At 44.2% G+C, this 23,491-nt stretch overlaps 2 protein-coding genes across 8 annotated transcripts in view; both read right to left on the bottom strand.

Moving 5' to 3' along the window:
* The window catches only part of LOC109888965 (latent-transforming growth factor beta-binding protein 1), a 138,054-nt gene extending 124,269 nt beyond the window's left edge, over positions 1–13,785 (bottom strand). For all 6 annotated transcript variants that reach the window (XM_031823465.1, XM_031823468.1, XM_031823471.1 and 3 more), the window contains exons 1-3: positions 13,051–13,785; positions 12,137–12,207; positions 4,598–4,898 (exon numbers count right to left, since the gene is read on the bottom strand). In XM_031823465.1, coding sequence (XP_031679325.1) covers positions 4,598–4,898; positions 12,137–12,207; positions 13,051–13,403 — 725 coding nt within the window. In that variant the 5' untranslated portion in view covers positions 13,404–13,785. The remainder of the gene's footprint in view (positions 1–4,597; positions 4,899–12,136; positions 12,208–13,050) is intronic.
* A 3,814-nt stretch (positions 13,786–17,599) lies between these two features.
* ttc27 (tetratricopeptide repeat domain 27) overlaps positions 17,600–23,491 on the bottom strand; it is a 119,573-nt gene continuing 113,681 nt past the window's right edge. The window contains exons 17-20 of one of the 2 annotated variants that reach the window (XM_020481718.2): positions 23,218–23,415; positions 22,549–22,660; positions 18,574–18,674; positions 17,600–18,410 (exon numbers count right to left, since the gene is read on the bottom strand). In XM_020481718.2, coding sequence (XP_020337307.1) covers positions 18,285–18,410; positions 18,574–18,674; positions 22,549–22,660; positions 23,218–23,415 — 537 coding nt within the window. In that variant the 3' untranslated portion in view covers positions 17,600–18,284. The remainder of the gene's footprint in view (positions 18,411–18,573; positions 18,675–22,548; positions 22,661–23,217; positions 23,416–23,491) is intronic. The other variant, XM_020481719.2, reaches the window with a different exon arrangement.

Genomic DNA, 23,491 nt, shown 5'->3' with positions numbered 1-23,491 from the left:
CTCATATCATAGCCCATCCACAGGCCCTCTGGCACAGTATAAATAAACAGAATGTGATAGCCTTGTAAATAGCCCCCTCTTTCCTGCATCGCTTCTTAAATAGCCATCCTGTTTTCGTATGTGAATACGTGTGCATGTCTGTGTATGAGAGTGACAGAGAAAGTATGTTTGATGTGCATGTGTTAGTGCATGTGAGTGAATACTATGGACAGTAAATGTGTATGTGAGTGCGTGTGCGCGTCAGTGGTGAAAACACTTCAACCCCTACCACTCTCATCACTCCCCATTCCTAGAATAGAAGGGGGTATCTCTTTACCTCCTCCCAAACGACGAGACGAGAGGTGAGAGGTCAGGGTTGGGCTGGTCTCTCCCTTGCCCAGCTCTGCTGATTCTAAATGCTCACCGACTCACAGCAAAGCTACCTTCTTAAGAGGCACCCTCTTAGGAGGCTCTGAACAGCCACAAAGGTATGAGTGTGGTCCTCCAACCACGGCACTGAAACAGAAGCCCTCTGTTGTAGTAAGAGAGCCCCACAGTAGACTATTCTTAACAGACACTGCAATTCCACCATCAGCAGCAGCAGAGGTAGAGAGAAAAAGAATGGACAGATGTGTTCTTTGACACTATAGCCTGCTGCTTGGGAGATAGAAACCAGCTGGTCACGTGCTTACATTAGAAGCTCTGGGATGGAGATGGGTCTGAGAAGAATGGGTGCAGATTTCCAATAACACAGCATAGCAATTTAAAGCGGTCTTCTCTCATGGGCATAGCTAAAGTTTCAGTGACACAGGAGCCTCATCCACTCTTTGTTGCTCTTCTCATCTCTTTGACTTCATCTTCGAGGCTGGCTCTATTCTGAACAGGTGGCTGTAGACATCAAAGGGCTTTAAGAGTCAGACCAAACACAGGTAGTACAAGGATGGTTTACAAAACAGGGACAAAAGGAAGAGGATCATCACATGGACTGTGTGAGGTCAATGGGAGGTCAATGCTTTGTTGTGACTGGAGCAGACACAACAAACACTAATAATATGTTTGGGGTTATTTGGGTACAATTTGTAGTAAGGAACAGTCCAATCAGAATCTGGCTTCAGGCTGAGATTTAAAGGATTTCTACCATCGACGACAGCATTCATGAAATGTTGTTACTCTGTCAAATAAATACAATGGTGTCTACTGCAGCTAAGATTTAAAATATACCAGCAAGAAAGAGCTGCTGAAAAGTCAGGGTAGACGAAGAGAGGGAAAGGGAGAAGTTATAAACATAAGATCTTATTCCAGTCTCAACAAAATATCTGGCAAGACTGGGTGTGCTGGCAACGGCTGTGTAATTAAATAGAAAAAAAGAAAGATTTCTTTTCACTGTATCCAAGGAATGGTTACAAGAGCCTGGTAGTCTGAAATATCAGAGTGAAGATCTTGCTTATTTCTATATAAACAGATCATTGACAGGGGGTGAACCTGTGCAGTCTCGGCCTTCAGCACTCAAATTCTCTGGCCACACTCACACACTCCACCACCGGCCCCTGCTACCATTCCAAGTCCTCCCCACGAGAACCGGCACACTCCGCTCTACCGTAATGAACCCAGTGAACTTCAACAGAGCGCGCTCATAGTCTCATAGTCAGATGAGAGAGAGAGAGAGAGAGAGAGAGAGAGAGAGAGAGAGAGAGAGAGAGAGAGAGAGAGAGAGAGAGAGAGCAAAAGAAAGAGAGAGGGCTAAGGAGAGAGAGAGAGAGAGACAGAGGAGGATACTCACATATGTCAGTGCTCTGTTGCGGTTAGTTGATTCTCTGATTGACTCAATAACAAGACCCAGCACCTTGCACACTTGGAATGTGGAGCTCATCCCGTTTGATTCATTTGGTTCCAGTGGGATTCTACTCAACTGCTACTTGGATACAGTTTCCATTTTTCCATTCTTACAATGAAAAACCAGAGAGAGGAGAAATAGCCAACTTCCTGGGTGTAACTAGGAACATACTGGCACCACAAGGAAATTCCTGCGTTACACATACATTGTAAAAAGGACCTGGAAACATCAACACACTCACAGCAAGTCTGCGGCCCACACTGCAAGAGAGAGAGAGGAAGAGAGGGAGGAGGAAGAGTGTGCCATCTGTCCAAACCTCTCCCTCTGAGTCAGTCACTCTCCCCACAGGTGCTGAGGTCATTCATTCCTCATCCACCCAGTCCTCACCCCAACCCCACCAACAGATCAATACAAGCGTTGCCTCTGAGTAACAGGGGGGGAATTTGTGTAAGGCTTTGTGTATGACCAGTAGGAAATGATTAATAAAGGCAGATATGATTACACGACTTGACTCATGTTTGAAATGGGGAATGTTACTTAAAACTGATGTGGGCGGATGACACATGGCTCTGCAGGGGTTTTCTCTGAGAAAGGGGGGGGGGGGGGGGCAGAAGGAGAAAAAGACACACAGTGAGAAAGTCATTACTTGACCCACAACATCGGGTCATTCTCACACAAACCATCCAGCACTTGACATGCTTTCCGAGGCCTGTCAAAGGGTCAGGTGACTGAGAACCACAGGGGCAGGAGTTCAAATAGAGCACAGCCTGGCCTACTCCATGGACACACCATACAGTACCACTGAATAACAGGGTTCACCATAGAGGTCCCATTAAAGTAGCAGAGATATACAGGTAGAGCCTAATTGCCATCACAGTTTACAGTATGAATATCAGCGAATATCCTTAAACCTTCCTGCTCTACTGTAATGTGGGAATGAATGAGATACAGGCAGACGGGTGTCACGTTTACTTATTAAAAGCAGCGGCTTTAGGAATTAAGGAGGCTATAGAGCCACCTGTGCTGCCCACCTTTGCTTCACTCTTCTCGTTTTGTCTTATTACTTCCCCTGAGTGAATGAAGTAACACCACGCATATGCACACCACACACACACACTCACACACACACACACACGCACACACACACACACACACAACTTTCTGAGCTCTAAATCTCATCTTCTCCCTGTAAACCATCAACTCCAGTACTACCAGGGCCCAGTCCAGACCTCTTCAACCCCACTTAGATAAATGATGGGACGAGACGCTTCACAGCACAGCAGGTTCTTATACTTAGCCTAAATGATTGAACCAATAACCGCATGATAAAACACACCCTAAGTGCCATTGATATCTCTTGCAATCCGCCAACCAATGAGGACACGCCAGACACAAACAAAACAGTGGTACAAAGATCCGATACTAGCCATAATAGCATCGGGGTTAAATAAACTAGAGTGATGCTAACAGGTTAATCCATTAAGTTACATCACTGTGGGGATCTGACCAATGAAATCCCATCAGTAAAGGAACCCCATTCCACTGACCTGACGACCCTCTCTTTGATGGGATCAGAAGGCATGTGTCATTTGTAGACAGGGTCAGAGGCTTCACTGAAACCAGCCATTGGTCCAGTCGTCCATTTATCACACAGGACACTCTCTCTCGTTTTAAATGAAAATACAGAGTATTATCTGAAATCTCTTGAAACTGCACTGAAATTTGACACATTTAGTAGAAATACATTTTTTTAATAGTATAAAATTAAGTCTTTATTACTCTTTCCCTGCATAGCTAACTGATCTGATTATGAATGATTGACCTTGAGATAATTTTTTTCTTCGACATATCAGATGACATGTTCCTTCTCTCTAATGAGTGATGGGGGAATAGCTCTCTGAGAGAAATAAGCCCCAGTGGAAATTGAGAGCAGCTTTTGAGCACACAGATCTGGGAGCAATTACACCGCCTGAGAAACGCATAAAACCTCAGACGTTTTACAGCGAACTCACGTAGAACACAACACATAAAATGGATTCATTAACATTTTAAATATCATTCATCAATATCAGAACTAAACAACCCGTGCCAACATTTCTTGGACCCGATGTGAGGAAATTTTGGACATTTCTATCAACACATTGCCCCACATTCGAGTGAAAACAGAGATTTACTCAAAGTCTGCATTCACTCTGATTACTCTTGACAAGACGAGGGCCTTGCGCCACGTCCAATGTGATTGCACATTTTCCAACAGTCTACTGTAGTGACAGGCAAAACAAACCAACAGCAGCAGGAGCTAGCACCGTTTCAAATACAGTATATCAAAATGCTCTAAGTGATTAAACCCATCACACTAATGGATGGTGATAACAAAACTATATTTAGTTGATAAACAACAATAACTCAATCAAACCAGTAGGAGGAAGTCCAGTCTTAAGAGCGCTGTTAAAACTCTCACAGAGAAAACGTTGTTTTCACATGACCCTAATTGCTATGGAGAACGTGCTGAGGCCCTCGCTGTCCTCTCTGACACCGTGTGGGGCACCAGCAGAGTGCCAGTATGATTATTTACAGATGAGCCCTCCGACCAACTCAAGCTTTGTTTGACAGTATGCACCACTTCGACTCCACTACTAATAAACTGTGAGGAGCGTGAAACAAAAACAGATTGGAAGAGAGTGATGGCTTAACCAAACCAATTCAAGCATTCTCATATATACAATAAATGGACACCAGTCGGGGTTGTCAACCACATGCTGCAGCTGAAGAGAGAATACTCACTGCTGGGGTCGGACAAGGTGGGGGGACTTCTTGACGGTCAGGGTCATCTGAGCCATGTTGCTGACAGGGACTGGGGCATAACCCTGCTGGGGGATGGGCACCTGCTGGGGAATGGGCCTCTGGGGCACTATGCTACGGCCATTGGTGTGTCCATTGGTGTGGCCGTTCCCTGGCTGCGCTGGGATGGAGGAGGTGGGCATGGTCTTCTGTTCACATGCCTTGCCATTGAAGCCCGGCTTGCAGACACAGAGCTGGGGCCTCAGACACATTCCTCCATTCTGGCACTGGGGCAGGCATTTGGCTGCAGCACAAAACATAGGGGGAAAAGAGAAAGACAGAGTAAGACGGCAATGTGTACATTTTCACACAGGCGCACACTCCAGAAGCAGACATATCCCATGTTAAAAGCCACCTCTATGACGTTGCCTCAGGGAGCACTTTGGTAGCTACACTGAGTGTAAAAAACATTAGGAACACCTTCATAATATTGACTTTCAACTTCTTTTGCCCTCAGAATAGTCTCAATCCATCAGGGCATGGACCATACACAGTGTCCAAAGTGTTCCACAGGGATGCTGGCCCATGTTGACTCCAATGCTTCCCACAGTTGTGTCAAGTTGGCTGGATATCCTTTGGGTGGTGGACCATTCTTGATAGACACAGGAAACTGTTGAGTGTGAAAAACTCAGCAGCGTTGCAGTTCTTTACACACTCAAACCGGTGAGCCTGGTACCTACTACCATACCCCACTCAAAGGCACTTAAATCCTTTGTCTTGCCCATTCACCCTCTGAATGGCACACATACATAATCCATGTCTCAAGGCTTAAAAATCCTTATCTAACCTGTCTCCTCCCCTTCATCTACACTGATAAAGTGACATCAATAAGGGATCATAGCTTTCACCTGGTCAGTCTGTGTCATGGAAAGAGCTAATGTTTTGTCTACTCAGTGAATAGGAAAAAAGTATCATGAATTAATGCATTACCAAACATGTTTTTTTCCCCTGGTTAACAAATACAGTACTGAGCATTCATAATAAGCTTTCTGTCCTGCATAAAAAAGGGACAGGAATTTAAAAAAAGACAGAATCTGAATGCCTAACAATCATAGTCAGAGAAAAGTGTTCCCATGCCTTTCTCTCTGTCATTATTAGCAGCCAATGTAAATACCAACTCCATGGTTCCCCACACAGTGAATATATCCCCACCCATCCCAAAGCTGAGAGTTTGGTGGTGCTTTACTCAAGCAGAGGCCCTGCAATCAATGACTGGAGTCCCTGGTGCAATGACATCATGTGCGGTGGGTTGGGGCATCAGAGAGAGGGACTGTGTGTGTGTGTGTGTGTGTGTGTGTGTGTGTGTATGTACGTATGTATTTGGGGTTTTCTTTGAATTAGATACAGGATACTTGCAGGTCACCTGTAATTACATTGGGCTCTTTTCTCTAAAAGACACAGGACTGGGGCGGACATTTTTCAATTACAAAGCATTTTTCAACCACACACACACACTTGCTTTCAGCTGAGCCAAAATTACAGTGGGCTACACGTGTGTGAAGTGTGAGAGGAAAAGGCTAAGTGACGGGTCTCTCTTTCCCCGGCCCCACAGGGTCCCTGAGGGGGTGTTCCTCCACCACACTCCTCATTAGCTCCTTTTGATTTGTGAAAGTGATCAATGAGAGGCTTGAAAGAAAAAATTCCTCTCTCTCGATGGGCATCTACAACTGGTTCACCACTGGCTCAACGCTTTCTCCCCCCCACTGAGCTATTCAGACACACAAGACCTAATGAACACATGCTGTGCAACAAGCATCAGGGGGCGATTACATCACAGACTACATCACTCCTGCTTAGTTACGTTTTGGTTTCTACATAGCCCACACTATAATTTTCCATTCTGGGGCGCCTTTTTTTGCTTTCATTTCCGAGTAAGGTAAATTGTTTTATTTTTTCGCCGATGTACCTTTGCGGGACCTGAGTAAGGCCGGACCTGAGTAAGGCCGGACCTGAATAAGGCCGGACCTGAGTAAGGCCGGACCTGAGTAAGGCCGGACCTGAATAAGGCCGGACCTGAGTAAGGCCGGACCTGAGTAAGGCCGGACCTGAGTAAGGCCGGACCTGAGTAAGGCCGGACCTGAATAAGGCCGGACCTGAGTAAGGCCGGACCTGAGTAAGGCCGGACCTGAGTAAGGACGGACCTGAGTAAGGCTGCCATCTGTTTGTGAATAGTTCCTCTCAGGCAGAGGTAGGGCTACACAGAACGCTGTTCTGTGACAAGGGCACGGTATAAGTGATGCCGATTTAAGTGTTAGCTGGGGAGGGAAAATAAATCATTCAAACTGACATTACACTTTGATGAAACTACAACTCGGCTGACTCATAGGGAGCGTTGCTGGAGTCTGCAAAGGTCTGTCACGGAATACAAAAATGTATGTGTTTGGGGGGGCGGGGGGGGGGGGTACTCCCTCTCTCAGGAAATAATGTTCTAGTGCAGGTGTTAGGGGATGTACCATTAGTTGAATAACCAGCCATCCTACAGCCTGTCCACACCAATCCCAAAAGCCTCACTGATTCCCAAGGCAGCGGACGACCCAAGGTTTTTATTACCTGATTCTTTCCTCACACACACAGTTAAATTGGGTCAGTTGTGTGAATACTGTGTTTGACAAGAAAGAAAATGTAACTTTTTGCCTGATGTCTTTTTCCTCACTCATGCTTCTACTCAATATAAACTGTGTCTGTCTGCCCACCTCCTGTACAATATGTAGGACAGAGACAGAGCCCCTACATTGCTGACTCAAGCAGTCTGGGCCTCAATGGCAATTTCTATCAATTAGAGCTAATCATTGTGTTTATCGCTGGAGTTAACACAAGACCACATTTAATTCTGTTGCTGTCCATTGAATAAGCAGCAGCATTGTAAACTTCCAGCCAAGTGTCAGACATTGAAGAGCCAAGTCGATTAAGACATTCCTGTTGCCATGGTACTGTGCCCATACTTGGTCCTCACCCCACTTAACTGCTGCTCCAGATCCAGGGCGTCTGGATAGGCACTGTACAATGACAGCAGCCACAGACGTTCCCCTCAATCAGCAGACTAATCATAAATCACCAGGTGCTGGGTTGAGATGAACACCACTCTATTTCCTCCATCTCTCTCGTCACACATTTCCATTGTCTAAGAATGGACTGATTTCCCTGATTTATTATGCTCTTCTTCCCCCTTCCCCCTCTTTTTCATTCCCTCCCTTTAGCTCTCTGGCTTGGCAAAAGAAACGTCCGAGTCGTGCTCGCCTGGTGTTGGCAGGCGGCTGCGATCGCAGAGAAATGCATGGTATGTATGCGTAGAGAGGAGACCCAGAGACTAAACACATACCTGACGGCCCTGAGTAACCAAAGAAATCCACAAAGGAAACGTCAAGTAATCAGGAAAATAAAGCCTGGCTATGAGGTCTGCAAAGGGCAGTCCTGGTAACGCAACAGAGACCAAGACACAAAGTAGCAGTATTCAGATGGAGAGTATATTCCATCAAGTTGTTCTGAGAACATTAAATATCAGATATAATGGTGGGATTACCTGGATTACAGGAGCGTTTTAAATATTAATTTGACAGTAAAGTCTTTAGCTTTTCCATGTTCATTTTCAAAAGAGTTTCTCTGCCTCTTCCAACTGGCTATAGTTATATTTCTCATATATATTGGACTAGCCCTGTGAGTGCTACAGCATCTTTAAATGACAAAAACACCTTTGTTAGTCCATCCCATCCACATCACTACAGTATCTGGCTGCATCATTTGCTTTCAACATCCTGCGCTGTCTTTTAGGGACACGCAAGGCAAAGCACGAGGAGAACTTAAAGTCCCAGTGCAGTAAAAATGTTTATTTTTTATTTTTTACATCATATTGTACAACAGCGGATTAAATTAACACGGTAAAAGTGTGAATTTTTATGTTTTATTTCCTGAGAGTTAATGGTTGAAAATACAATCTGCACAGGAACTTCTAATCAACAGGTTGCATGGAGTTTTGGATTTAGATGGTGACATCACCATGCAGTAAATTGGTTAATAGACCAATAACAAAAAGTGTTCCAAACCTCTCTGCCAATAACAGTTAGTTTTCAGTTTCCCCCTCCCCACTCCCAGACAGTCCTAGCAAAATTATTGCTTGAGGAAAAAAACATGTTGCTACTTAAGCTACTTTTGCCCATTTTTATGGAAATCTGTTAGTAAGGTACTCAATTTATATAAAAACGGCTGCATTGGGCATTTAAATATATAAAATGGTTGAACCTGTCACATTCTCTTAACTTTGGGTGAGTTTCAAGTAGCCTCTTCTTGAGCGATCCTTTGTGAAAAATGAAGACTGCTCCTCAGCTGTGCCGTGCAGCTACGCAGAAGTGAAATATTTTCATGTTCTGTTTTGTCTGGCCCGGTCTGCTTACTTCTGGGTTGCACTCAGTTAAGGGAGAAATGGACTGGGCAGCTTTAAAAAGCGTTTGATTACCATGCGGCTCCACATTGTACATAGCCCCGCCAGACCCCAGTGGAAGCGGAGGGATTGAGCCTGATGGAGACGCTGCTGCCTGAACCTCAAAGGGATCTGGAAGACCATCTAATGCGGGTCTCTCTCAGACAAAAAAAAGTCTAACAATCTTTATCTTTAATTTCTACTCCTGTCTTTTTATTCTCTTGAATTGAACTTGCAGCAATATGGTTATGGACAGCTGTAATACTAAAGAGGAACACTGCAGTTCTGCAGATAGAATAGGTACAGGAAATGACTGCTCCCGTGTGGTAATACACAGCTCAGAGTTGGTAAGAGCTGGCAATGCCAAGGTCGTGTATTGAATACCCACAGGGATCACATATGAATGCACTCACTGTACTGTCAGTCACTTTGTATAAAAGTGAATGTTAAGTGGCATTTGTTATTATATCTATTAATACTACAAGCTATTTTCTGTTGGGGATAGTCTTGAATCTAGCAGAAAAAAACAGAGTGCTATTCCGCTCTGCAATTCAACAATCACGTGTCGTTAGACTACCTTCTTTGCGTCAGGAATAGACTGAATAAATCCTTGGGATGTCTGCTCATCATCTATATTATATTATAGTCCATTAAGAGGACAGAGAGGTGTTTGTAACATCTGCATCACATGGTTAAAACTGTCTGGATGCCATTAAGACAAACAAATAAATAAACAAACAATCTAATCTAAGGTGTAAAACATGTATAACATATTATCAACATTAGTGTCATGGTTACAGCATGATGTCATGTCATAAAGAATGGCAATAACAGCTTCCCGATTAAACATGCTTGGTCCATTTGCTATGTATTAAATAGGCCAGGTTTTCAGCTCTCTGTGTCACTGTTTAAGGAACGTTTTAAAATGAGCTACACTGACTCTTAAATGCACATACATTCTTGAGTATGTATTGTGGGTGGCTTGGCATGAAAAATATCATGGATTAATATCCTAGCGGTAATGTATGGTAAGATTTTCACAGCTTCTACTAGCAACCCGCAAAATGAAAAGCTGGGCTTGCCTTGGTGGGAGGTTGCTGGCGTGACTGACAACCTGAAAGAGCACTTTATGCAGCATGCCAGCAGGCCACGTGTAAGGCGTTGCCAGAACAAACAAAATGAATATCTATTAAGGAACCCTTTTGTTAGCATTTTCGATGAGGGTAGTGGGGGCTGGGGTGTCCTGGAAATCAAACCCCATGAAACATTTAGGGGGTGGATTTACAACCTAGTCTACTTTCAGTGACAAGGTAGGTAGAGAAAAGAAAAGAGCTGATCCTGAAAAACTAATTGAGCAAAAGCTATAGAGAGCGATCCATAAAAGATATGACTGACTATAGCCCAGGAGTGAGTTATTATAATATTTTTCCATGTAGGAAAAAACAAGCACAATGAAAATAAGGAAGAAAAGCCAAGCATATGCATTGGTCGGTTACACTAATTCATCAATCATAGTTGCATTATTCATCATATTTATTAGGGTTGTCTAAAGCAATTCATTGCTATAGATGAATGGAACTTCTCCTCACAGTGCTTCCCTGGTGCTATACTACTGTAAATATTAATATCATGGCCAGTGAAAAATCATGAACTGAGCGGTGAACACCAGATGACCTGGGGATAAGCTGAGAAAATAAGAACATAAAGCCATTTTCCCAGAAAGAGCAACTGTACAGTAAAATAAATCTAGTGGCACAAAGATCTTCGTAGATTTGTAAAAAAGCAGTCGTTGAAACTCCCTGTAACATTTCATCTTACTCCATCCTGTCCCCCCAGATTCCAGCATGTAGCTACAGTAGGGCATACTGGACTCTGATCCTGACATCAAAAGGACCAATTAAAGCCCTGGGTAGTGTAGGAATGTCCACTATTGGTTCTCTTCCAGAGACCATGCACAGCGTTTCCCGTTCCCATGTAAACAGTAGCATTCCCCCACGGTGGATTGCATGCCTGCACCCACTCCCCCACCCAACCTCTGCTGCCTCAGACCATGCACAGCGTTTCCCGTTCCCATGTAAACAGTAGCATTCCCCCACGGTGGATTGCATGCCTGCACCCACTCCCCCACCCAACCTCTGCTGCCTCAGACCATGCCAAGGAGACCATGCCAGTCTACTAAGTGGAGCACAGTCTTAAGTGGGAGCAGACCAGAGTAGTGCAGGCACGCTGGGCCTATAAAACATATGAATCAGGGGTCCTAGACTAAAACGTAAGCCCTGGTTTCCCCAGGAGGTCCACCAGACTCGGCGCAGAGAGACCGTCTGTCTCTTATATAACCAGCTGGCAAAGCCTCACGGTGGAATAGGAAAGAGATCCAGATGATGGGGCCGAGCCAAGAGGTATAAAACACTCCAAACCTGTTTCTCTTTCGGGCCGACCCTGTGCGCCTACTCCTATGCAATAACAGTGTTCTCATGACTCTGCAACATGGGCCCTAACACAGTGACAGTCCTGTCATTGTTCCCAGGTGGGCAGAGTCACTGTCAGCAATGCCAGTTATTTATAGAGAGTAGCATAGAAAGGTGCTGTTCTCCAATCTGTTACTGCTAATCATCTGAAGGCACCTTCAAAACATACATACATGTATGTATGTATGTATGTATGTATGTATCTGTGTGTGTGTGTGTGTGTGTGTGTGTGTGTGTGTGTGCGTGCGTGCGTGCGTGCGTGCGTGCGTGTGTGCGTGCGTGCGTGCGTGTGTGTGTGTGTGCGCATGCATGTATGTATGCATGCTTGGGTGAGTTTCCAAGTAGAGTAGGTGACGTAGGTATACTGGATAGATTATATATATATTCAGTATGATGCTGGTATTCTGGCACAGATCTGCCTGCTGAACAACGGGAGTAAAGACGATTGTGTACATTTTCCAAAGGAATAAGTTATGAGGTGCCATGTACAATATATAGTGAATCCAAGACTGTCATCAAGAATTTGGAAGAACATTTTGAACCTCTGCACCTTTTTGGCCCGCCTGTGGCAGCGGCTCGGCTGTGGTAGTGGATACTCACGCTTGGTGCACCGCTGTGATCCAGAGGCCTTACTCCATCCGTGACAGCACTGCCCTCCACAGACATTCACCCTGCAACAACACCCAGAGACAGAGATCGAGCATTGTCACACACACAAGACAAACTCATTTTGCCTAAAACTCACTTGCTGGTGGGCCGAGTGACCCACCTGTGCCACCCAGCCTGTGATGAACCAGTAAAACTGGGCCAGATCTGTTTTTTTGGGGTTTCCTTTTATTGGAGGTGAAGCTGGGAGTCCCTAGCCTGGTGCTGAGACTGTGGGAATTTCCCACTAATCATACATCTGAGAGTGCTGCGACTTGGGGCCCTGCAAATTCTGGTCTTGCTCCTGAATACAACAGGATCTGTGCCATTTTGCTTGACTACTTAGTTTCCTTTGAGCATACTTTATTATTTTAGAACTTTAGTGCTTTAAATTAGCTGTTTTTCTTTCTCTCTTTTGAGTGGATGTTAATACATTTCCTTATTTCGTATCAACTTGAAAGTGGTAAAAAATAAAAATAAAGTTGAACTTGAACTTGAAATGAATTCGTTGAAATGTCTCAAACAAGTAGCCTACAGTATTGCACGTGTTTTGATATGTCAGAAATATCAAAAGTCTACCAGAAACAAATGCACTGTATCATTTAAGATGGTCTTGCAGACTATTCATTTAACAACCATCATACTGTATGTTCATGTTAATTAGTATAGTGAATACTTTGGCCAGACTAAAAGCGAGTTCCTTTACCAGGTGCATGACTACAGTACAGTAAGTAGTACGTTGACCCAACATAGGCAATACATTTGTATACCAGACCACCTTGATATCCAAGAGGATAAGTAGCCTATAGACAGACAGATGAACCCTTCTGTAACAGGAACTATTTTCAGACACCCACTGGTTAACTTACCCTGAAATTTTCATTTGGTGACTTTGGTGAACGTTGTGGCTGGTCTGCCGAATGACTTGCTGGTGCTGAGTAAACTGTGTATCCTGGCGAAGCGGGATCGGGTTCGCTTGGTTGCCCATCCTACGGGTTCGGACCTGGTTACCGTAACTGGCCGTGAGCTCCACATTGTAGGCATGGGGCTGTCCTGTGGCACTGGAGCGCGAAGAAATGGAACTCACATGTACCCTGTCCGTCCCGCCCGGACCTGGCTGCAACACGTAGTATCTCCTAAAGCCACTCTGATCCGTGGACACAAATGCTGGTGACATGAATAAACCTATAGAAAACAAGAGGTCCCATCTGATCCAAGCCATATCCAGGCAGTAAACGCGTAAAGACAGAATACTTTCTGAAAACTTTATCACAAATTCCTTGATGGTCGGATGTTTCTTCTGCGCAGTCTGAATCTGGAAAATAAAAACTCCCGACTTTAACGCAAGTAAAACAGTTCTATATCCCTGAACATATTCGTCTATACTTCGCCTTGCAGCCCGAATTTAAAAACGATAACTAAAAACGTAGTTAGTTATCTTTAAACTTTAAAAAGTGAAAAATAAAATAGTAAATAATAAATGTAAAAACGTGATCATGGATCTAAAAACAGAATATAACACTCCTTTATCCCTGTTCAGGGTAGGGGGGAGCTGGACAGCAGATGTTACGGCTGCTATGGCTATGTCTGTGCAATATTTTACCCTGCAGATGAGATTGAAAACTCTTTAAAAAGTTTCACTGTGTAAAGGAGTTAGTGTCAGAACTGAACAGCCAATCTCCAGCAGACATGACGTCAGGAGTGGGACGCTTATTGGAACACACTTGTGGGGCTGAACCCTAAAAAAAAAGAAGAAGTTTGGAGTGCGTAGGGCTCCTAGCATAGACTGTAAAAGATTCCTAGTCCCCAAAGATCTAAAGGCAATCCATTCCTCAAGACGCATGTACTTTCTACTTGCTGTCGGCAAGAGCGCGCGCTCTCCCCAAAGTGACAGCAGGCATAACCCAGGTTGTACAGCAAGTTAATGAGTGATAAGAGTATAGCAACATGCTTACAATAATGACCATTTATAAAATAACACCCAATAAGCCAAATGTAATGTGTACAACTACTTCATGTAACAGTTCATAATTAATATTTATAAATAACATACATATGTATGTAGGCGATATGCTGTTATAGTCCTCCATTTTATTGTACTTCTGCCCCATAATGTCCTGCATAAATCATAAAGGAACTACCATGCGTCATAAACTATAAACTACCAAATATTTATAAAGCCATGTGTGCACCGTTATTCATCCAACAACCCTCTTGTCAACAGTTGTGCTGGGGCCATTCCTGGTGGCTTCTATTCTCCCACAGTTATCCCTAGTCGCTGTCCTCTTACACAGCAGGGTTACCAGCAAACCCTGTGTAAATTCTTCAACATTTCTTTCATTGAGGATTGCAGGGGATATTCCAGTACTGGAGTGAATTCATTGAAGACATGCACTATGGAGCAGACACAGTGGTTTTAAGGGCCTACACCCAGATGAAAATGAGCCCCATTGAGTCATTGTGTGCGCTTCGGAAAACAGGCACAGTACCGTGAAGTCTTATGACGTTGGTTCTCTTGAGTGAGGGACATCTAATTGTCTTAAAACCTCTGTCCCCCATTGAGGTTTGAAGTGGGTGGACACCACAGGAGGCTGCTGTGGGGAGGACGGCTCATAATAATGGCCGTAATGGAGCAAATGGAATGGCATCAAACATCAAATGCCATTCAACTTATTCCGCTCCAGCCATTACCACGAGTCTGTCCTCCTCAATTAAGGTGCCACCAACCTCTTCTGGGGGATACTGGATACAGTGGTGTCATACATAGATGAAAAAAAGAAAGCCCTCGAGAATGAGGGAGCGGAAAGGAGCGGTTTGGGAAATGTTGCTCTGAATTTGACACACGAGGTAATGGTAACCAGAACCCAGTGTCTGTGGAGCAGCATCCTCGGAGAAGGGGACAGATCCTCGGAGAAAGACAGGGTGAAGCACGTGTCATCACCAATGATGCAACATGAAATACACTACACATACACAACAGTTGACACCCCTTTCAAACGAGTGGATTCAGCTATTTTCAGCCACACCCGTTGCTGACAAGTGCATAATATTGAGCAACCAGCCATACAAACTCAGTTTTGGGTTTCCATGGCCGAGCAGCCGCACACAAGCCTAAAATCACCATGTGCAATGCCAAGCTTTGGCTGGAGTGGTGTAAAGCTTGGCGCCATTGGACTCTTGAGCAGTGGAAACTCGTTCTCTGGAGTGCTGAATCACGCTTCACCATCTGGAGGTCTGACGGACTAATCTGGGTTTGGCGGATACCACGAGAACGCTACCTACCCAATTGCATAGTGCCAACTTTAATGCTTGGTGGAGGAGGAATAATGGTCTGGGGCTGTTTTTCATGGTTAGGGCTAGGCCCCTTAGCTCCAGTGAAATGAAATAACGCTACAGCAAACAAAGAGCATTCTAGACAATTCTGTGCTTCCAACTTTGTGGCAAAAGTTTGGAGAATGTCACCGTGCACAAAGCGAGGTCCAAACGGAAATTGTTTGTCGAGATCGGTGTAGAACTTGAGCCCTGACCTCAATCCCATCGAACACCTTTAGGATGATTGGAACGCCGACTGTGAGCCAGGTCTAATCGTCCAAAATCAGCCTCACTAATTCTCGTGGCTGAACAGAAGCAATTTCCCGCAGCAATGTTCCAACATCTAGTGGAAAGCCTACCCAGAAGAGTGGCGGCTGTTATAGCAGCAGAAGGACCAACTCCATAATAATGCCCATGACTTTGGAATGAGATGTTCAACGAGCAGGTGTCCACATACTTTTGGTAATGTAGTGTAGCTGGGTAGAAATGCAATCCTCCAGTCACTGATTCAATCTGGGTAAGTCTCATGTGCCATAACTGTACATGTGCCCAGCAAACACAGCCAGAGTCTGAAATGAAGTCTTAAGATGTTCTGGAAAACATTGAAGTCCTAGCAAGTCTGTGGGAAGGGATCAACATAGACATGCACAAGCTGTATGCAAAATCTTTCAGTCAGTGAGCTTTCAGGTCACAATGTTTCTATACAGAATGTTGCTCTTCTGATAAAGGTTCTGATAAATCTTATTGCTCATGGACGTCCTGACCAAAAACTACCCATCCTGATGATTGATTCCTTATTCATACCAAAATGAATATCATGAAACGTGATGCCATTTTGGTGTTGCTCGTAGACAATGACCTTACCATTGTATTTCAGCTGCAGTTGGTACTTTATGAGGATGTTGTCAAGTTGTCACTAAGAAACACCAGGAATGTTGAGAAGAAACAGGAGGTTGAACAAGCATCCTCTGTTTCCCTGCTTCAAAGGGAGGCCTCTCCAAATGTATGACGTCATGGCAGCAAATCAGTGTTATGTTTGACAACTTGGAAGAGTTATATTACAACTAGCAGGCAGATATAACTATATTCTCCCTGTGTCTGCTGGATATATGATAGTAAATAATGACAACTCTAGTAATGACCATTATTTCACATTTGTATTAAATGACTGACATTTTGGGACAGAAATCTGGTTATGATCGAGTGGTTTGGAATGCAAACAAATTGTGTAGTCAAGACCTGTTGAATATATGGAATGTATTGATACATTATTCTTATGGGTGATGCACACGTCCTTCCCAATCCATAAATTGTCACCAGATTGAAAAAATAATGTGCCGTTTTTATAACAAATTACCTTTATTTTGACGGAGTCGATAACATCAAATCAAATTTCATGAAAGAGAACTACAGCTATGACATACACAGAGTATACAAAACATTAAGTACATCTGCTCTTCCCATGACATAGCCTGACCAGGCGAAAGCTATGATCCCTTATTGATGTCACTTGATAAATCAATTTCAAAATCAGTGTAGATGAAGGGGAGGATACAGGTTAAAGAAGGAGTTTTAAGCCTTGAAACAATTGAGACATGGATTGTGTATTTGTGCCATTCGGAAGGTAAATGGATAAGACATGTAAGTGCATTGGAACGATGTATGGTAGTAGGTGCCAGGCGCACTGGTTTGTATCAAGAATTGTAACGCTGCTAGGTTTTTCACGCTAAAAAATGTCCTGTGTGTATCAAGAATGGGCCACCACCTAAAGGACATCAGTGGGAAGCATTGGAGTCAACATGGGCCAGCATCCCTGTGGAATGCTTTCAACACCTTGTAGAGTCCATGCCCTGACGAATTGAGGCTGTTCTGAGGGCAAAAGGTGGAAGTACAACTCAATATTAGGAAGGTGTTCCTCATATTTGGTATACTCAGTCGATAACACATGTCCATATCTACTCGTATAAAAGTAATTTTCTCCCTAAGTCACCTACACTGTAGGCCTTTCCTCCAATGCAAGGCAGAGACAGAGTCCATGACAGAGGCACAGGCAAAGAAAAACATTTCTACGATAGCAATAAAACAACAAGTATGATAAAACAAAGGCAATGTCAAGGTCATTTTTATTTGGGAGAGAAAATCCATGAGGAGAAGATGGTAGGATCTGTCTGTAGCCCCGGGGCCCGAGGCATGATGATGATGAGATAGCGGTACTGTGCGGGGGCTGCCTCTATGGTGTCTGTCCTGTGTGAGTGAGGCGATACTTTCATGGCCGAGTGCTTCCCTGGTGATGAACGTCCACACTTTCCTGTCCTGCTTCACATTCGTACATATCTCATCTGCAGAGCTCTCACTGCGCCTGCGGGATTCCAGCTTTTTGGGGGGGGGGGGGGGGGGGGGGGGGTTTATGACTAATACATTCTAACAAGGCAAGCGTGGTTCTATGATCATAAGGCTTCATCTTTGTAAAATGTATGGATGCATACACTTCCTGATTTCTATAGATTCCGCAGAGAAGGTGTCTTTTTGATGACCTGGGGTTGAGCTAGCATTCCTTAACTATGATTTATACCACAAACAGCACATACAAAATTACATTTAGTACATACGAGTGTATCACAGTCCTTTACAGTTAGTTGCATCTCTTCTTCCCTGTAAAAGCATGTAAAATACTCTTGGTAAGGACCAGGGTGAGGGGTGCAGGTCTCCTCACATTGTCCCTAGTAGCCATGTCTGCTCTGGGATAAGTTTACTGTAGGAGGTCCTTAGAGGTGTGTCTATAGTGATGCATTCATGCTGATTCGCTGCGCAGCTGGCCACTCTGGTCCTGCAGCTCCGTGATAAGCTGTTCCAGCTCTTTGACTTCATCAATCAGGTCGACATGGATCTCCCCAGAAGCAACATCTGTGTGCAGTTGCTGAGGAAAATCAGTATAAAGAAATTAAATGACTACATTTGGTTAAACGTTATCGCAAAAAACGTGAGGTTGGTGAAGTAGTTCAGGATTAACTTGATGTGAGCAGTCCGATACATCTGTATGATGTGGTGGCGTGCTGGCATCAAGACCAAGTGTACTGTACCTTGGCTTTGGTGGCCAGGCTTCTCAGGCTGAGACGAGTGGAGGACAACATCGGCAATGCCTCCTGGGGGTTACTCTTCTTTTTACTACAGCTGAGGGTCACTGTGAACCCAGAAATGTGAGAAATAGAGACAGAAAATACCTATTAGCACATAAATATTTGTGATTAAAAGACAAAGACCCTTATTTATGTCTATTAAAATGAGTGACTGCTGGAAGGAGACAACCACCCATCATGGAAGGGTCAGAAGAGATGAGGGGTTTCTGGGTTGGCATCCATGGACCTACCTGCCCTGGTGAGACACTGTGGCACCATGGACCTATGCATGACTAACAGGTCTCATATAGACACATGACTGTGGGTTATACTACACGTGTGTGAGTCATTTCTCCTGGGACTGGTTAATGGGCGCTCCACCTCCCTCAGGGAGATTTCTGAAGTCAGTGACACTTCAGTGGGCCTCATCTCATTACGCTGAAGACACTTCCCCGCTCAAACCCGCCACGAGTGGCCTGGCAGCTTGCAAATTAATAATAAGACGAGACCTTTTTCCCCAATGCCTGTTTAATCACTCCTGTGATTACTGTCCGAGATAAGATAATCAAAATGCCCTCTGGAACACTTCACAGTGAATCTGCATTCAACAGGATGAAACACCATCCACACAAACACCATTCATGACCCCCACAAAGTGATGACTAAAGCTCAGAAGAACTGGTGTTATCCTGTGCTGCTTTGAGAAACATACCTAAACAAAAGCTATGTTCCTGAGACCAGTGATGATATTGATGGGCTATTTCCCCTGCATCGCAGTCTTTTGTCTTGGTGTTTACACGACACCTTTTATCTCGCTCTCGCACGAGGAAAGGAAAACAAGCGGCAGTCTCTTCTCTCTATCTGCGCTACACCTTTTCCCTGTATGGTCCCCTTCAGCCGCGAGAGCACGAAAGGTCAAAACGGCGTGATTTATGGATGAAGACCTCTTCTGCTCTACCCTCCTCGTTCTCATCACTCTACTTTTTCTCATCCCTCTCTTCCGAGCTCTGTGGATGCAGTGTCCAGGCCCATCATAGAGGTTACAAAGTTGAGTTGAGCGAGTGAGGCTGTAGTAGAAGGGCTTGGTGGGTTCTGATTAGAGGTCGACCGATTAATCGGAATGGCCGAGGGCCGATTGCAAGTTTTCATAACAATTGGAAATCGGTATTTTTGGGCGCCCATTTCCGATTTATTGTTATACCTTTATTTAACTAGGCAAGTCAGTTAAGAACACATTCTTATTTTCAATGATGGCCTAGGAATTGTGGGTTAACTGCCTTGTTCAGGGGCAGAACGACAGATGTTCACCTTGTCAGCTCAGGGGATCCAATCTTGCAACCGTACAGTTAACTAGTCCAATGCTCTAACCATTGCACCTGCCTGTCACGCGAATGCAGTAGAAGCCAAGGTAAATTGCTAGCTAGAATTAAACTTATCTTATAAAAAACTATCAATCATAATCACTAGTTATAACTACTAATCCAGGTTAGGCAATATTAACCAGGTGAAATTGTGTCATTTCTCTTGTGTTCATTGCACGCAGAGTCAGGGTATGTGCAACAGTTTGGGCTGCCTGGCTCATTGCGAACTAATTTGCCAGGATTTTACATAATTATGACATAACATTGAAGGTTGTGCAATGTAACAATAATATTTAGACTTAGGGATACCACCCGTTAGATAAAATACCGAACGGTTCCGTATTTCACTGAAATAAACGTTTTGTTTTCGAAATGATAGTTTCCGGATTCGACCATATTAATGACCAAAGGCTCGTATTTCTGTGTGTTATGTTATAATTAAGTCTGTTTGATAGAGCAGTCTGACTGAGCAGCAGCAGGCCCGTAATCGTTCATTCAAACAGCAAGTTTGTGCGTTTTGCCAGCAGCTCTTCGCAAGCATAGCGCTGTTTATGACTTCAAGCCTATCAGCCTAATGGCTGGTGTAACCGATGTGAAATGGCTAGCTAGTTAGCTGGGTGTGCGCTAATACTGTTTCAAACGTCACTCGCTTTTAGATTTGGAGTAGTTATTCCTCTTGCGCTGCAAGGGCCGTGGCTTTTGTGGAGCGATGGGTAACGATGTTTCGAGTGTGGCTGTTGTCAATGTGTTCCTGGTTTGAGCCCAGATAAGGGCGAGGAGAGGGACGGAAGCTATACTGTTACACTTGCAATACTATAGTGCCTATAAGAACATCCAATAGTATATGAAATACAAATGGTATAGAGAGAGAAATAGTCCTATAAATACTATATTAACTACAACCTAAAACCTCTTACCTTGGAATATTGAAGTCTCATGTTAAAAGGAACCACCAACTTTCATATGTTCTCATGTTCGGAGCAAGGAACTCAAAACGTTAGCTTTTTTTACATGGCACACACATGGCACATACTGCATATTGGCACATATTACTTTCTTCTCCAACACTTTGTTTTTGCATTATTTAAACCAAATTGAACATGTTTCATTATTTATTTGAGGCTAAATTGATTTTATTGATGTATTATATTAAGTTAAAATAAGTGTACATTCAGTATTGTTGTAATTGTCATTATTACAAATAAATAAATAAAAATCGTCCGATTAATCGGTATCTGCTTTTTTGGCCCTCCAATAATTGGTATCGGTATTGAAAAATCATAATCGGTCGACCTCTAGTTCTGATCCATTAGTTAAGCCTGTCTCTCTTATAAATGATTAAGATCAACAGCTCTCTGGGTCTTTTCTGACAGGCTGAAGGAAAGGGGCAGCATGTGGGAGTGTTTTGGGATACCTACCACAGCCTGTGTGTGTGAGGAATTAAGTGTATGTAAGGTGTGTGTGTGTGCACATGTGAGAAAAAAGGTGTGTGACCTGAGTGAAGATGAGCCCTAGCGACAACATCAACCCCAGAGATGTGTTGGGGAAGGCTGGGCTGAGTCCTTCCACATTGCTATTCCTACCGTGTTATCCTGACTCCCTCTTATGTTTAATTCAACACAGCATCCGGCTGTAATGAAAAACCTGGGGATTCTCGAGATTAACAACTTTAATGGAGTTCTCCTGTAGGACACTCTCCTTCCTTTGCCTGCTGTCTCCATCTCCACTCCACCCCCCAACCCCCTCCACACTAACACGCAAAGCAATTGTTTGGATCGGGATTGTGTCTCGTAGAGGGCAGTGGGGTAAGCGGCTTGTTTGTCTTTTTTTACTCTTCTCTTGTCTGCAATCCATCAGGTCTCCTCCCTACGCGGCCTGACGCAAAGGCCTGTAGGAGACGTGACATCAAGTGTGATGGAGTGTTCGAAAGTCTCTGCCAATAAGCGGCGGCTCACGTGTGGCTCAGGTGTGTCGAAGAAACGTGTGTGTGAGACAGGGCCTAAAATTAACACCCACCAAATGTGGGTAGATTTTGGTATTGTCGGGTAAGAATGTCTAATTCACCAGTCACGTTGCAGGTGGTTCACTCAAGGCTCAACAGTGCGAGCATTTCATAAAAAAATGAAGTCAAGTATGGCACGAGTGCTAGTTGTGATTTTATAGCAAAAATAAATGCTGCAGTAGCTGTTTTCTAAGTATTTCTGCCGTTTTGTTTCATATCTGGTAATGCTCAAAGCAAATCGGAATCCTAACGCCATAGCTATCCCACCTCGCGCAACAACACTGCCTGTCTAGGGGGCTGTGAGCACTGAGTAATGTGCTGAAAGATTCATTTTTAAAAGCAAGGCGTTGGTCTAATTTACTCTAAAGTCTATTTAAAACATTTGTTTTGGTAACTACATGATTTGATGTGTTATTTCATAGTTGTATGACTTCACTATTATTCTACAATGTCAGAAAGAGTAAAAATAAAAACCCTTGAATGAGTAGGTGTGTCCAAACTTTTGACTGGTACTGTACCTGCCACAGTATGTGGGATAAGGTCTATGCGTGTAGGGGCAGGGAGTGCGTCACTCACCGTTGGCAAGATCTATGGCTCTCCTTATCACCTTCTTGAAGGCCCCAGTGTCTTTCTCCCAGCCGCTGACCTGCACCTCACAGCGATGGGCCTTGGACAGGAACTGCAAAGCCTGACACACACACACAAGAAAATCCATGAAAAACAATTATCTCCCCAACACACAGAATGTTGTGGGCTACCATTTTTAATTAAATATTAACTTCCCATGAAGCCATAAACCCTTACCAATCGGTTGGCCACACCAATCCATTTGAGTTGTAATGAACACACTAAGTAAACACTTTGAATGAATAGAAAATTAACAGAAATCATCGCTGTGACGTGACTGGCCTATGAGAGGCAGTGGAAAGACAAATTACATAACAGGACTGTCCTCACAAGTCACGCTTAGGACATGATTAAGGAACAGTTTTATCAACAGCACACTGCGTATGACAAGAATACACAGAGCCATCTATCACTGTGTGGCCACGTGCAATTTGCTCACCATTAGTTACCATCGCTTATGAGTTATCAATGAGCCTATAAATAGCTTTTAACAGGCTCCAAGTCCATTACAATAATGACTTTTTCACCTCCCCTCCGAGCTCACAAAGTATATTTCATGTGTGGCGTCTGCACAGTCAAATGTCACGGGGACGTTAGAGGAATGTTAGAGGGCCTTACTTTCTCATTGTCCTCAGGCCTGGTGCTGTGGCCGTCTCCGTAGAGCAGGGCGTAGTGACGCCAGATCTCAGCGTCAGTGCTGTGGCGGGACGTGACGCGCCCCAGGAGCTCCTGGACCTTGGCCCGCAGAGACGATGCCTGGTCGCCATGGTTATCTGTCATGTCCTCCACCACCGCTCGCACCAGGATCTCTAGAATCTGGAACACAGGAGAGTGACAATGTGAACGGACCACTCCTCTGGTTTGAAGTGGGAGGAGTCGGAAAGAGTGGAGC

Source organism: Oncorhynchus kisutch, linkage group LG4, assembly GCF_002021735.2.
Source record: "Oncorhynchus kisutch isolate 150728-3 linkage group LG4, Okis_V2, whole genome shotgun sequence".
Taxonomy (NCBI): Eukaryota; Metazoa; Chordata; class Actinopteri; order Salmoniformes; family Salmonidae; genus Oncorhynchus; species Oncorhynchus kisutch.
This window is presented reverse-complemented; position numbering and strand designations above follow the sequence as displayed.